Source organism: Ursus maritimus, unplaced genomic scaffold (genome assembly GCF_017311325.1).
Source record: "Ursus maritimus isolate PB19 unplaced genomic scaffold, ASM1731132v1 scaffold_21, whole genome shotgun sequence".
Taxonomy (NCBI): domain Eukaryota; kingdom Metazoa; phylum Chordata; class Mammalia; order Carnivora; family Ursidae; genus Ursus; species Ursus maritimus.
In genome coordinates, this window is record NW_024424564.1 from 26,664,860 (window position 1) to 26,679,222 (window position 14,363).

Here is a 14,363-nt window from a genome sequence, read left to right on the forward strand (position 1 = left end):
TCCTACCCCTCACATTGTTCATGGCTTAAAGAAGAAAGAAATTAATTACCAATCCCCCCCCCCAAAAAAAAATTATGAGATGGACCAAGGAGGGCCTTATAAGTCATGTTAAGGCATTTGGGTTTTCTTCTGAAAAGAATGAGGAACCATGTAAGTGTTTTAACCGGAGAAAAATAACATCAGATGTCTCCATATTATTCGCTCTAACTTGAGGAACTGATTGAAAAGGGGCTAGTGACGTGTGATCAGTTAGAAGGCTGTTATAGTTGTCTAGGCTTATACTGGTGAAAGTCTGCAATATGAACATTGAGCGGAGGAGGCAGAATCAGCAAAGTTGAAAAGAAATGGGTGAATAAGTATTGTGTCATAGAGCTAGGGGATGTGGTCTCGAGTCAAAAACCAACCAGAGGTTAAACAAGATAACGATTTATTGCGTAAATCACAGGAGCCACAATGGTGTTTGATCTTGCCATTCCTCCTCTCAGAAACACAATGGGAAGTTTCCCATGGCCACTAAGAATATCTGCCCTCCTTGCGGCACTCAAGGCTGTGTGCTCTCATCTCTCTCTCTCTCTTTTTGTATTATATGCTCAGGGGGCACTGGTTTGTTCCGATAGAATAAGCTAAGGAATTTTATTGCTTCTTGCTTTGGAAAGTGTTGCTCCAACTGGGTATAGTTCTCCCATCAAAATTTGTCTCACCTTGTAAGTCTTAGCCTCCAGCTCCCCCATAATCCCACCTAGTCTGCATCCATTTCTCCTTCTTGCGTGCTTTAAGGACACGCTGTACGCTTTGCACTTAGGTAGTACTTCAGTGTGGTTTTACGCATAGTACAGTGGTTTTCATCTCTTTTCCCATTAGAAACCTCTTGAGATCAAACAGTGTTAACTTTACAGGTCAGGTAATCGAAGATGGTTTTAGTAACCTGTAAATATTTATTGAATTAAAATGATTTATCTCATGTCCATATAACAACAAAATCTAGATTAATGAATTAGTTTCTGTAGAAAAATTTGATTTTAGCTTAGTAAATGCTCAACCATGTTTTTTTGTTGTTTTTTTAAGATTTATTTTAGAGAGCACGAGCAGGAGGGGGAGGGGTGGGGGAGAAAAATCTCAGACTCCTTGCTGAGCGAGGGCTCAATTTCACGACCTGAGCCAAAACCAAGAGTCAGATGTCCAGCCAACTGTGCCAGCTAAGGCCCCCCTCAACCATGTTTTAAATACGTGTGATAACCTTGACATATCAAATGACAGGGCAAACTTATGAGAGTGCATAAAATTCTTTATTTAGAACAATAAAGTATATGTATATATAATGTAATTTCAAATTCAAACCTGTATAAAAAGGGGTCAGGACATATACCTAGTTTAAAAAGTACACATATAGTATATACACATACACATCACACTTTACAACTTTTTATTTAATTACACGTCAGTCATAATAAACTAGAATAGTGTTGACATACATTTACATTACAAGAGGCGAACTCCAATCTATGACTGAACTAGCAATGTATCTATGCAGCCACCTAAATGTGGGAATACTTTTCAAGTCCATCGATTTAAAAAATAGTGACAAGTGGACACTATAATCACACATTAAACCTTAGAATATAGAATAGGATATTCTTATTGAAAATTTTTGAGTCTTATAGCTGAGAAATCAAGTAATTGAAAATACTATGGTTTTTAAACAATTATCTTAATTTTATTTTTAAAAATAACATCATAAGGATGTAGTTGGAGATGGCAGTTATAAATTTACAGTGCTTAGGAAACATTTTAGGATTATGAATATCCACTTTAATATAAACTATTTCTTTCTAAAATATCTTGTTAGGAAATGAAAGTACCATAATTTTATCTGTAACAAAGGCATTTCCAGACTGGTTGCTGGAAAGAAGCAACACTATAAATTGTGTGATCAAACACCATAAATTACTAGAATTTCAATCTGAATGTTTATATTTTAATGCCAATTTCACAAAATAATACTGTTTCAAAGACAAGCTGGCTTTGAATTAAAATTCTTATCCCACTTTCTAATTTTAAAATGTAATTTATGGATGACCCTTTCCAAATGGATTATAAATTATCTTTTGGTACTAAAAAACTTTGAGCATCTTACATTTTGCACTCTAAACTTTTAATAAAACGAGAGCATTTAAATGCTTAATTTGGTGCATTTCCAATGTTGCACATATAGTATCTTTCTGAAAGGTACTTGTGGTTTTCATTCTTCAGAGGTGATCCAAAAATGTCTACTTAAGCAAAGGAAAAAGCCATCTCTTGCGTAAATGGTTATCCAATTCATCCTACATGAGATTGAATTTTACTCTTACTAATGGATCCTATTTACATTACAAACAAGAACAGCAATGACTTTTTATGTTCAAGTTGCTTATGCACAGAGATCAGAGTTGAATATTTTATATGGAATAATTTCAGATCTATTGTATTATCTTTGTCAGTCATGTATCTAAAGGTTTCACGCCTAAGGAGGTGTGACCTCCAGCTTCACCATATAGATAAATAAAAAATTGAGATCCAAAGAGAAGAGGTGACTTACCAATATCACTTAACAGGAGGGTAGAGGCTTCCAACAATTTCCCCCCACATCCACCTCGCTATGCCAAACTGTCTTTTTGAAAAATATTTCTTAAAGACTAGGTGGGAAAGGCTAAATGACTCATATTGGAATTACATTTTGAAACCAAAACCTAGCTGCACAAAAACATGAAGAGATATCCATGAATTCTGAATGGAGTTTTCTGTTAACTTCAAACCTCAGTTGAATGAGAATACCAAAATATGCCAGAGTTTCCCCAAAGTACTTTAATACTCAATTAAATGTGTTTAATCCTCACTAAAAGCAAACACTGCATTATAAACACATACTTTCTCATACATTTTCATTCTTCACATACTTAATCCTTTTTAAAGAGAACAGGGTACTTATTCTATTATCATATTGAAAAAAATCAATTTGTCTCTGACTCATTAAAAAGTGGCAGTGTGGTAAGCATGTAAGATTATAATACAAAATCCAGCAACACTTCGATATCACTGAGCAGGCACCATTTATCACAGAGCCAGTTTCTTTACAGGCTTGTCTTCTACCAAAGAGGTGCAAAGCTTTTCGTATAATTTAGAATCTGCAGACTTCTGAGATCATTTTAAAAGGCAATTTTGAACTGTTACACAAGATAGCTATCAGATACATGGCACCAATTTAAAAGGTGATTTCATGGTTTATAGTATCAGTTGTGAGTTTTCCATGATTTCTGAAGGATATTCAGCACACATATGGAATAAGATAAAGCAGAGATATATATCTATATATCTATATATATTTATCTCAAAGCAGATATGACAATTCCCAAGCAGCTAGCATCCAAAATAATGTTCAGCCTTTTTCTACTGTTCATGCATTTTATCGAACTTTAGTGTTTTAAAAATTGGTAATTCACATAACTCTCAATGAACCAATACATTAGGCAGAGTATATTGCCCCTCACCTAGCATGCCATAGTTCATAACTTGCTGAATTTGTTTCTTTAACTCTATTGATTAGAACCATGTCCTTGAGTGTTAAAACCCAGCTCCTAGCTTTGAGAACAAAAGTGCATTTATTGTACTCTCAAGCTCATTAAACAGCATTTTTCTCATGCTAAGAAAATCAAAACCATTGATGAAATAAATCAAACTATTGAGAATATTAATCTTCTCAATCTACACCTGACCCACACACATAACTCATACTAATTTCTATCTATTTTCCTCAAAACAGTGTCACACACTGAGACAGGTCCTTTCAGCAATTAAACTGATCTCTGGTTTTATTACTAATTGATTGTATTGGGGGATATTTGAGGGCCTGAATAAGTCAATGAAGCTTCCCAAAGCACCCGGGTTGTATTTTAGAGAAATGACTACCTTTTAAGGAACCCCAGCACTTTAGAGAAGGAAGGGATCGTAGAAATCATCTGGGCTCTTTGGTACAAAAAAAGAGCAAAGGCCACTTCACTGGAGTTGTATTTGGATCTGCTTTGAACATAATCTAAAATCCAACTATGCTAGAAATTCTTGGACTTTTGAAATCAAAGGAAAGCTCGCAATTTTTTGTGCCTTTTAAATCACTACACTGAAAATGGTCATCTGAGGGTAGAACATGACAATGTTAGGACAAGAATTAAGTTATAATAGAAAGCTTTGGATGCCTTTATGTGTATGTTCATGATATAGTAAAAGAACCTTCATCAAAATAAACCACAAGATATCATTTTAGTCAGATGTTTCTTTGCCTATAAAAAACTGGTAATGGAAATTCACATAATGTCTTAAGTTTTAGTTTAAAAGCATCTTGGCAATTCTTACCAAATGCACTCTTAATAGAACAAACGCTGTTACACATTTTAAATAGCAAACTGACATGCATAACTACATAAAGCTCGCTATTTTTAGTTCATAAACATTAATATACAGTGCTGGATTTTAAATAAATGGATCCTTTAAACTGATAATGCTGATTATACGAGAAATAACTAAAATTTACTGATTCCTTGCCGCCTTATAAAAGCCAAGTAACCTAGTTTTCAATACCCATATTACCATGAGGGTGTGGTTTTCTAATCTTAGATACTCAATAGAATTTATTTTTACTTTCTCTCATGATGTAAATTGAAAATGGGACCTTCATATATTCAGCAATTTCTCTTAAGTCCCTTTCCATAACTCTGTAGTGGTTTCAGAATATAAACATTTCATTATATATTTTGCAAGCACAGTTTTTACACTCTTATGGTGGCAGGGGAAAAGGGTGTCGAATGTGCTCCTCAGTGACTGTGCTGTTCAGTGTTCATAGCTTTGGGACATAAGTATTTTGGAAAGTTTCCTCTCTGCAAAGGCATCAATTTTTTTTAGGGGGGTTTATTTTTACACTTCTATTCAACTTAAACTAAAAAACAAAAAACCTAGTTCATCCATTTGTTCCCCTACCCTATCCCTTGCAACCACCGATCTTTGTATCTATGAGCTTGGTATTTTTAATTTTTTTACTTTTATTTTTTTTAGACTCCACTTCTAAGAAAGATCACATGGCATTTGTTGTTCTGACTTATTTCACTTAGCATAATGCCTTCAAGGTCCATCCATTTCACAAATGGCAAGATTTCATTTTTAGAGCTGAATGATAATCCATTGTGTGTGTGTGTGTGTGTGCGCGCTATCTATGAGCTTGGTATTTTTAATTTTTTTACTTTTATTTTTTTTAGACTCCACTTCTAAGAAAGATCACATGGCATTTGTTGTTCTGACTTATTTCACTTAGCATAATGCCTTCAAGGTCCATCCATTTCACAAATGGCAAGATTTCATTTTTAGAGCTGAATGATAATCCATTGTGTGTGTGTGTGTGTGTGTGCGCGCGCGCGCGCGCACGTGTATATACACACACACCCCTTCATCCACTGACCCATTGAGGGACACATTGTTTCCATATCTTGGCTACTGTAAATAATGCAAAGAACATAGGGGTTTATACATCTTTTAGAATTAGTGTTTTCATTTTCCTTGGATAAATACCCAGAAGTAGAATTCCTGGATAATATGGCAGTTCTATTTTAATTTTTTGAGGAAACTCAAAATTTTCCATAGTGCCTGCACCAATGTACATTCCCACCAACAGTGCACAAGGGTTCCCTTTTCTCCACATCCTCACCAACACTCATTAACTTTCATCTTGTTGGTAATGGCCATTCTAACAGCTAATGAGGGGATAGCTCATCGTGGTTCTGATCTGCATTGCTCTGGTGAGTAATGTTGAGCACCTTTTCATGTGTCTGTCGGCCAGCTGTAGGTCGTCTTTGGAAAATGTCTATTCAGATCTTCTGCCCATTTTTAAATTAGATTTTTTTCTATTGAGTTGTATGAGTTCTTCGTAGATTTTAGATATTAGCCCCTTATCAGATATATAATTTGTAATCATTTTCTCCCATTCGGTAGGTGGTTTTTCATTTTGTTGTTGACATCACTGTTCGAATTCAATACTGGCTCCCAGGCATGGTTAGATCCAGCTAACCATGTCCGTTTGTCTAGTGGGATATAGGTTTATGTCGAGGAGAGATGGAGATCAGACCCAGACCATTAATTAGCATCTACAAGGCTGACATGTTGCTTACTCCAATTATTTTGTTCTCACTGCTTTCTATACGTAGAGTTGCTGATGCTATTGAGTTTTTGTTTTTAAAACTTTTTCTAGATCCCTCTGAGAAAAATTATTACCCCCCACTATTCAGGATGAAATCTACTTGCAGAGACGAAGATAACTATGAACTGCAGGTTGTAACTGAAAATAAAGCTGTGTGGCTTTTCGGCAATTAGACACTTCCGGAGGCATGCAGAATGGTGCATGCAGTCTGGGACACGTGCTTTCTCTCCCAACTTCAGTTGCAAGTTCTAAATGAGACCACAAGTCCCCGAGGTCCTTAAAATAGAGTCCTGCTCCATGCAAGTTCTTCTTTATAGATGATTAATTCAGTGCCAGTTTCACCGTAAAACACTTTGTTCCAATTTGTGAATCATCCATATAGAGTCATGGGCAGCAAGAACAGATAAAAATGCAGTCTGTCACTCCAGACAGAATATGAATTTGTTTAAAGCTGCTTCATTTATGAAGCAAACATGAACTGTCACCCGCCTAGAGAGGAAAGAAAAGAGAGGTTATGGTGTATCTGCTTTCTGCCGCCTTTTCATTCTCAATAGCTGAATTCATAGGACTACAGATTGAGTAATAGACTTAAAATAAATGCTTCACTTACACAGCCTAAAAGAACTTCACAAATCTTTTCCTAGATGCAGTGACTAGTCACTCTCTCTGATCTTCCTGGTAACATTTAACATTATCTGAAATGATCTTATTGTTTGAGTCTCTCCTCCCATTAGAATGTACGCTCCATGAGGATACAGAGATTTGTCCTTTTTTTTTTTTTTTAAGACTTTATTTATTTAGAGAAAGACAGCAGGGGGAGGGGCAAAGGGAGAGGGAGATGCAGACTCCAGGCAGAGCAGGGAGCCCTACTCAGGGCTCGACCCCAGGATCATGACCTAAGCGGAAGACAGACACTTAACTGAGCTACCCAGGTGCTCCGTTTGTCTCTCTTTTTTACCTGTGTACTCCAACACCTAGAACAGTGCCTGGCACAAAGGAGATACTCAGTAAATATTCCTTGAACACAAGAATGGATGAAGGTATCCCTGTGGCTTTCACACCCGTTTGCATACCACAGATTGTTTCCGTTTGTGGTAAGAGGGTTATCTTGTAGTCTTGAATTTCTCTAACCAGGCTATGAAAAGGTGGTAGGTAAGTGGTAAGGGGAGAGGCTTTGAAAGACAAAGGCAGTGTCTAGAGAGAAACAGGGTAGCATGAAGGAGATAACCAGTGGAGAAGCTGATCACCACCAACAAATAGCCTTCTGGCCACTGCGCAATGCCCTGTCTTGACCCCTAGCCAGGTTCGAGCCATCACTTCTCCCACCAGACGAATAGCAGCAGCAAGATGGCTTCCACTGTCAGCAAGAAAAGAAAGACAGAATTCCTGGAACCTTACCCTGACAAAGCCTCTGGGGAGGATCATTTGGCCTAACATAGCTTATTGTACTTGTTGAAACAGGAAAGCCAGACATTGTTTCATTTCTTCAGAGCTGGTGTTAATCCACTGAGTTTTGGACTCGGCTTTAGGGTTTACAACTTTCAAGTCAAATATCTGTACTTCCTTAACTTTTTTTTCAGTCACAACCCCTAAATAAATGTGTATGTTGCTTTTTCTTCCCTACTCAATACTCTTTCTCTTTGTCCTTATCAATCCCAGAATCTGTTTTTAAATATTTGAGATCAATGCAGAGGTTATATATAAATTGTGTAAAATTCCATAGTACAAGGCATAAGAAGTGCAGTATTTTTTCCAGTCTCTCTCAATGAATATACTCAAAACCATTATTACATGACAATTTACCAGAGAACTCTAGAAACTAGAGAACCCGCACCTGGGAAAGGAGAATTAAATCCTGAAAGAAAAATTAAGAAACATTTATATATAGTTTTTTCAGAAATTAAAAATATATAGCAGATATTTTAAAATAAATCTTGATTAAAAAAGCAAAAAGGAATACAAAAAAAATAAAAAAGGAAAAGGATATATTTTTTAAAAGCTAGGAATAGCTTAAAATTCTAAACTTAAGTAGAGAAGCAAGATTGGAAATCTATTTCTAGTTTTGTCCCCAGGTCTCTTAGCAAAGAAAATAAACTTGAAGGTTTGACAATTGTTTTCCCATAGAACAAAAACTACAATTTTTATAATGATACCCTGGATCCTAGCAACAACCTCATGAAATGAGCAGGGTGAGTCAGTTATCCCCTTATTATCTTTGAAAAACCAGGGGTTCAAAGACAGTGGACTCATCCAGGAACATACAGCTTAACTAGTTGCAGAGCCAAGGCCTGAACCCAAGTCTAATCCCTTCTTATCCTCTCTATTATAATGTGTCTACAGACAGAGATCAAAAGCAAATCCTCCGAAGCTCTGGAAATTCTTAGAAAGCATCTGGTAAAGAGTCACTGATCTTACCAAGTCCTGTGTGTGTGCTAAATGACCAAACTTGACTCAAGGTCATCCATATTCCATCTCTAGAATCTATTTTCCCCTGTCTTAGCTCAGATCTACAGGAAATGTCCAGGTTGTGTTTCTTTTGTGAATCTCTCCACCAGCCTAATTGTAATAAGAATTATTTTCAACACTGACCATGCTGGGGTGTATCAGTAGTCACTGCTGTCCTAGTGTCTACAAACTCATGCTATTTACGGTCAACCAAACTGGGCCTTCTCTGTGACGATGCAGTTCTTCTCTCAAGGTCTCAATTAAAATTCTTTGTAGCTGACTCCCAAATCCCAAATCTATTATTTCCAGCCCTGCCTGTTCTTTGAATTTCCAGTCTAACATATTTGGCCACTGGTCAGTATTTCCTTAACAGCTCCTTCCCTCATTTTCTTTTAATGGCACTGCCACCTGGTTAGTCCCATAGACTCCAAATCATCCTTGAGTACTACCTGTGATGTCAAGCCTCACATTCCACATGTAACCAGAAGGTGTGGATTCTTTTGCTGCATATCTCCAAAGTGGTTCATGCTTTCCTATTTCCATGGCCCTGACCCTAGTACAGGTCATCGTTCTCTCTCATCTGTTTGGAAGATTGGCCTCCTACGTGGAACTCCCTGACTCCAGTTCACTCCTCCTATCCATCCGGTCTGGCCACACCAACATCTCATTACTTTCCTAAACCTTGGCTTTGATTATATCACTCACATCTTCTCTAAGCCCTCCAACATCTCCTTACGTTACTCAAAACAGTGTATGTCCTGTACTTGGAATTTTTCAAACCGATGCCACACCCTTGTTTCTCAGCCTTTTAACCCCTCATGTGTGATCTTCCACTGGGAGTGCAACTGTACAAATGGACTCTTGAACACACTCTCTGCATTTTGGCCTCCCTGACTCAGTTTATGCCCTCTGCAGTATCCAGATTACTCCTTCATTATTGCTATTAAAATTTTACCAATCATCCAAAATCTGACTCAGTATATATGCCACCTCCATCACCTACATTGTGATGAAGCCTTTCTCCTGTTGCTAGTGATTTCTCTCCCTTCAGATAAGGCAACTGGATACGGGTGTACATGGTATAGACCCAGGAGGTCCATACCACACCTAAGTCGAGGACACACCCTGTACAACTATAAGCAGTGGTCTTGCCTTTGATCTCTTATTGCATTTGCCTTGTAAGCTCCTTTCATTGCTTTTTTAACTTCATAAACTTCTAGTTTCCTTTTAAAAATAGGTTATTACGCATATGCCTTATTTCCTTTTGTAGGCTATAAGCAATTTGAGGACACAACTAGGTTATATTGAGCTCTGCATCTAACAGTGTACCTGCTGGAGTGCTGGAATCGTATTTGTGGGCAGAATGAAGAACAAAATTTCCCTATAAATACTCTATTTTCTTTCTTTCTCAAACTGCTACACACAAGCTAATAAATGAAAAATTCTTGGGGGATGCCACCTATGAATACTTGGCATCAGCTCGTTGATTCAATCAGTTTCTAACTTTTTGTATAGAGTTTCGTGTTTGGTGTCAAACACCACTCTAGTATATCGTCAGAGCCAATTTCTTTTGTTTCTAGCTCATTACCTTATAATCCCTCCATCTTCTTTCCTTGTTTTTGAAATATCAAACCCTTCTTCTCTTCATTTTCTAATTACGGGTTATTTCATTGAAGAACTAACTATTCCATTTTCTATTCTAGTATTCCAATATTTGTCTTAATTTATTTTAGCTGGTGAAACACTTCAGGGAGAAATCCCTGCCATAAATCTGAGTCATTCCCTGTAATTTCCCCTTCCTTGTAAACCAAAATAATGGCTATAATCCAAATTATATTTACTTTTTAAAATATATAATAACAACTGCACATTACATTTACATCTCAGTACTTTTTATTACTGTTTTGTTTCTTGGCAAATTTCCTCTCTTATGTCATATTCTGCTCTCCCAAACCCTTTCCTTTACCGCACCCATACTTCAAGTTTCTCAGCACGTTTTAAACCTCTGTGGGTAGAGGGGCAAGCAAAAGGCTTTACACAAAGGGTACTCAGTAAATGATAGCGGTACGTTTTGACTTTGGGGTCTGTAGATTCATGACGAGGAGCTACATCTTTTGTCTTTCTCCTATCCTTCCCATGTCTTTTTTATTTTCATAAATTTTATTTTCACATTAATGCAATTCTGAGATTCTCATCTTCATTTCTAACAAATATTTATTCATCATTTGCATGCACAAAGTATAAGCTATATAGTTTGGTGGGATTCCAAAATGAAATTCAGAAACAAACCCTGCTGTCAGAGCTTATGGTTTAGAAGAGGACACAAAACATCTATAAAAGTAACTGTGAAGTCCTATCAATGTGTATTACATGATATATGAAATGTAACATGAAATATAATTAGAGGGCCATAAATTTGGGAAGTCAGCTTTTTGGAGGTGGTATCTGAGCTGAGTCTTGAGAGAGCTTTGCAGACATGATGAGTAAGGTCCTTTATGAAGGAGAATGCCACTTCAGATTACTCATCCATTTCACACTGACTACGCAATAATGGGTGAGGAATTTATTTCTAAGCAATCCAGGGTTCCTTTTTAAACTTAGTTTGATTCATCATAAATATGAACAATATTTCACATTTTGAGAAAAAATAGGCATTTCCTAGGACTCTCTTTTTCCCCTTGCTTTGGACATTTTACTTTCCTCTTGACCCAATTCAGCAAATTACGTGCGCGTGCGCACACACACACTCTAAAAATAAAGATTTTTAAAAACTTATTGAGGTAAAAACACTTCCTGTGAGATCTACCCTCTTTCCACACGTTTAGGTACACTGCAGAGCACGGCTCCCTCTGGGCACAGTGTTCCACAGTGGCTCTCTAGCACTTGCTCGTCTTGCGAACAAATGAAAAAACCCTACTTCAGAAGGACTATCTTCCTTACCAGGGGTTAACCTTTCGTTCAGGGTTTATCCACTCTGTCACACTCATTCAGCAAGCATTTAGTGAGAGTCTACAGCACACACGTGAGTTGCTTGTGAAGGACACACAGCAAGAACCAGCCAGGCTCAGTTCCTGTCCTTGACCTTTTCTGGACTACATGTAACCACGCATGAGCTGCCTGACTATGGTTGCTTTACAATGCAATTGTTTTCCCTTCTAAACAGGTGCCCTGGGCTTCTTATCATAATCCATTTTCCAAATGTCACAGGACAAATACCACTATTAAACGCCACATGATTAAAGACCTGTGTGCCAAAACAGGATCCCAGCGATCAGTGCAGTCCAAAACCAAACAGGACACTACTTGAGACTTTAAGACTCAGTTAACCATGTAATGTGTGGTTTGTGGACGTCTAGCTTAAGGGAGCTGAAACAGCAGAGAAGCAACAGTGAGGCTCATGTGGGGGCTGAAGGGCAGAGAAATTATTTTTCCCAGAAACCTATGATTTCAGCTTGCAGAGTATTACTCCAGAAAATAAAAAGTATCGAGTGAAAGGTCTATCCATTATTTGACAGAAAACACGAGCTTAGAGAGAAGGTAAGATCGTGGGCAGGGGGAAAAAGGTGCTATTTATGCTTCGGATATGGTGATCAAGGGCACGATTAAAGGCCTAAATGAAGTCCATGTAACAGCGGGATTAAAGTGTTAGAGAAATATGTGACATAATTATTATATCATGGTATCTGGGGCTGTTGAAAAATGTTTTCCAACTACCAAAGTGAGCCCCTGGAGGAGTTAAAAAGCTCTCTGACCCAGCTTCCCTGGGGACGGTTCAATCTGGAGAGAAATCTCTGAATCTGGGACAAAAATGAAACTGGAAGGATAGTGACCTATAAAGAAAAGGCAAAGCTCACCACAGACCAACTATCTCATAACCCCAGAGAGTAAATGATCTTCTGACCGTGAGGAAGTGCAGGGGAGAACTGAAGACTTAGAAAGATGAGAGGGCGTTCATGTTCCATTGTAATAAAGGCGCTCCAGATCCCATGGCCGTAACAAAACGAACAGAAATAGCAATGAGAAGAGCAGGAACTGATGCGGGCTCAAGTCAGGGCCCCTCCCCCAGCCCGCTAATCTGGCATCTGCAGACTGACCCCGGAGAAAGTAGACAGGAGAGGAAACGGGAGCATCAGTGCCTCCTGGCCATGGTTTCGTGCTCTCTCTCCTCCCCTAGCCCTCCACAGACCCGCACTATCATAACAGGTATCTGTTTCTGGTTTATGTTTACTGCATGCCGGGCTCCGGACTGTGACGAGGCATAATTATTACCACTCAGGTGTTAGGTGGCGCTTTCCCTTGACAACTTTCTTCTCCTGATCTATAAGATATTTTGGTCCTTTCTCTTTTTCCTTAAAATAGCAAGGAAACATTTCTGGCATTCGCTTGTTTCAGCATCTAACAATTGAGATACTTCTTCTATTATGTTATAGTAGTTACACCAAACTGAAATAGGTTTGAGTTATTCTTCCTCTGTTATCTTATTTGAGTCCTAATTTGTTCTTTCCCCTTGTCTAATTTTTTTCTGGCCTCAGAATAGTAAACACTCCACTGTTCATTTTTTGTATTCCTCCCATACAAGATGAAACCACTCATCAGGACCACGAATCACTGCTTGCCTTTCAAAATGTCAGAACACACATAACTGAATGGTGCGTAACAGCTTCAGTTAACATACTGACATCAGTTTAATAGTCGACTTAATAAATTTTCTTTCTAAATTTTGGCATCAAAGATGCTGTATAATTCTTGTTAAAGCTTTCATCTTGAGTTCTAAAAACTTACCGAGGTACGAAAGTAACAGTGTTGATATAAGCCACAATTACACCTCTTGAAACTCTCTCTCTTTTTCTTGCAACATACTGAAAAACAATAAGAAAAACGCTTATTTGCTTTAGGAGAGAAATTCTGGAGTACACCGTGATCTGGGCATTGTAAAAGGCAGTTTTTCTGTAAATACAGTAACAAAAGATGGCAAAATTGAGTGGAAAGCTTACCTTCATAAGAAATACTAAAGAGAAGAAGGAAGACTTTATCTGCTTCCATATAGTCTTCCTAAGTAGTGTAAAAATTCTCTCTGCAAATGCATATACAAAGCATGATAGAAGAGAAAGCAGTAACATGCCAAATGAAACTATAACTAGAGGTTCATCAAAATATTAGTATTCAGGCAATATGGGGTAAGGTAAAAAGGGATTAGCATCAGCTACACTCAATGGAAAGTTACCTTAAAAACAATTTTTGTGTTTGGCTTTGGAGAAAATACTAAACAGACTGAGAAAAGTTAAGGGCTCCAAAAGCTAGAGTGAAGTCAAATATATCAAGTACGCAAGAGAAAGTCACTGCAAGTATCCTGACTAGGAAGTAACCTTATGCACTGGGGGTTTAAGGAAGAATGAGACAAAGGTACAGTTTAGAAGGGGAAAGGAAAAGCAAGATTCTGAGGCAGCTCAGCCAAGACACCATAAAGATATGAAGATGATGACAACTGCCAAAGAGCTAAGAGACACAGGAGGAATCCGTATGTCCTGTTGGTAGCATGGAAATGAAGGAGAATATGCAGACTTGCCCCAGAGCCCCATGACTGGGCGTCTAAGCAAGATGCTGCTGCTTACAGAAATGGAGCTGAGACGACCACTACTGATACCTTAAATGGGTCATGAAGACACCATTGTGAAGGTCTTCTACGGGTAAGTGGAGAGGTGGG

The 14,363-nt window shown here is 37.9% G+C and overlaps 1 protein-coding gene across 1 annotated transcript in view; it reads right to left on the reverse strand.

The window, feature by feature from the left end:
• Positions 1 to 5,970: 5,970 nt before the first annotated feature.
• Positions 5,971 to 14,363, reverse strand: part of KITLG (KIT ligand) — a 75,507-nt gene continuing 67,114 nt past the window's right edge. The window contains 3 exon segments of the mRNA XM_040637810.1: positions 5,971 to 6,703; positions 13,442 to 13,504; positions 13,506 to 13,518. Of these exon segments, the coding sequence (XP_040493744.1) occupies positions 6,671 to 6,703; positions 13,442 to 13,504; positions 13,506 to 13,518 (109 nt within the window). The 3' untranslated portion in view covers positions 5,971 to 6,670.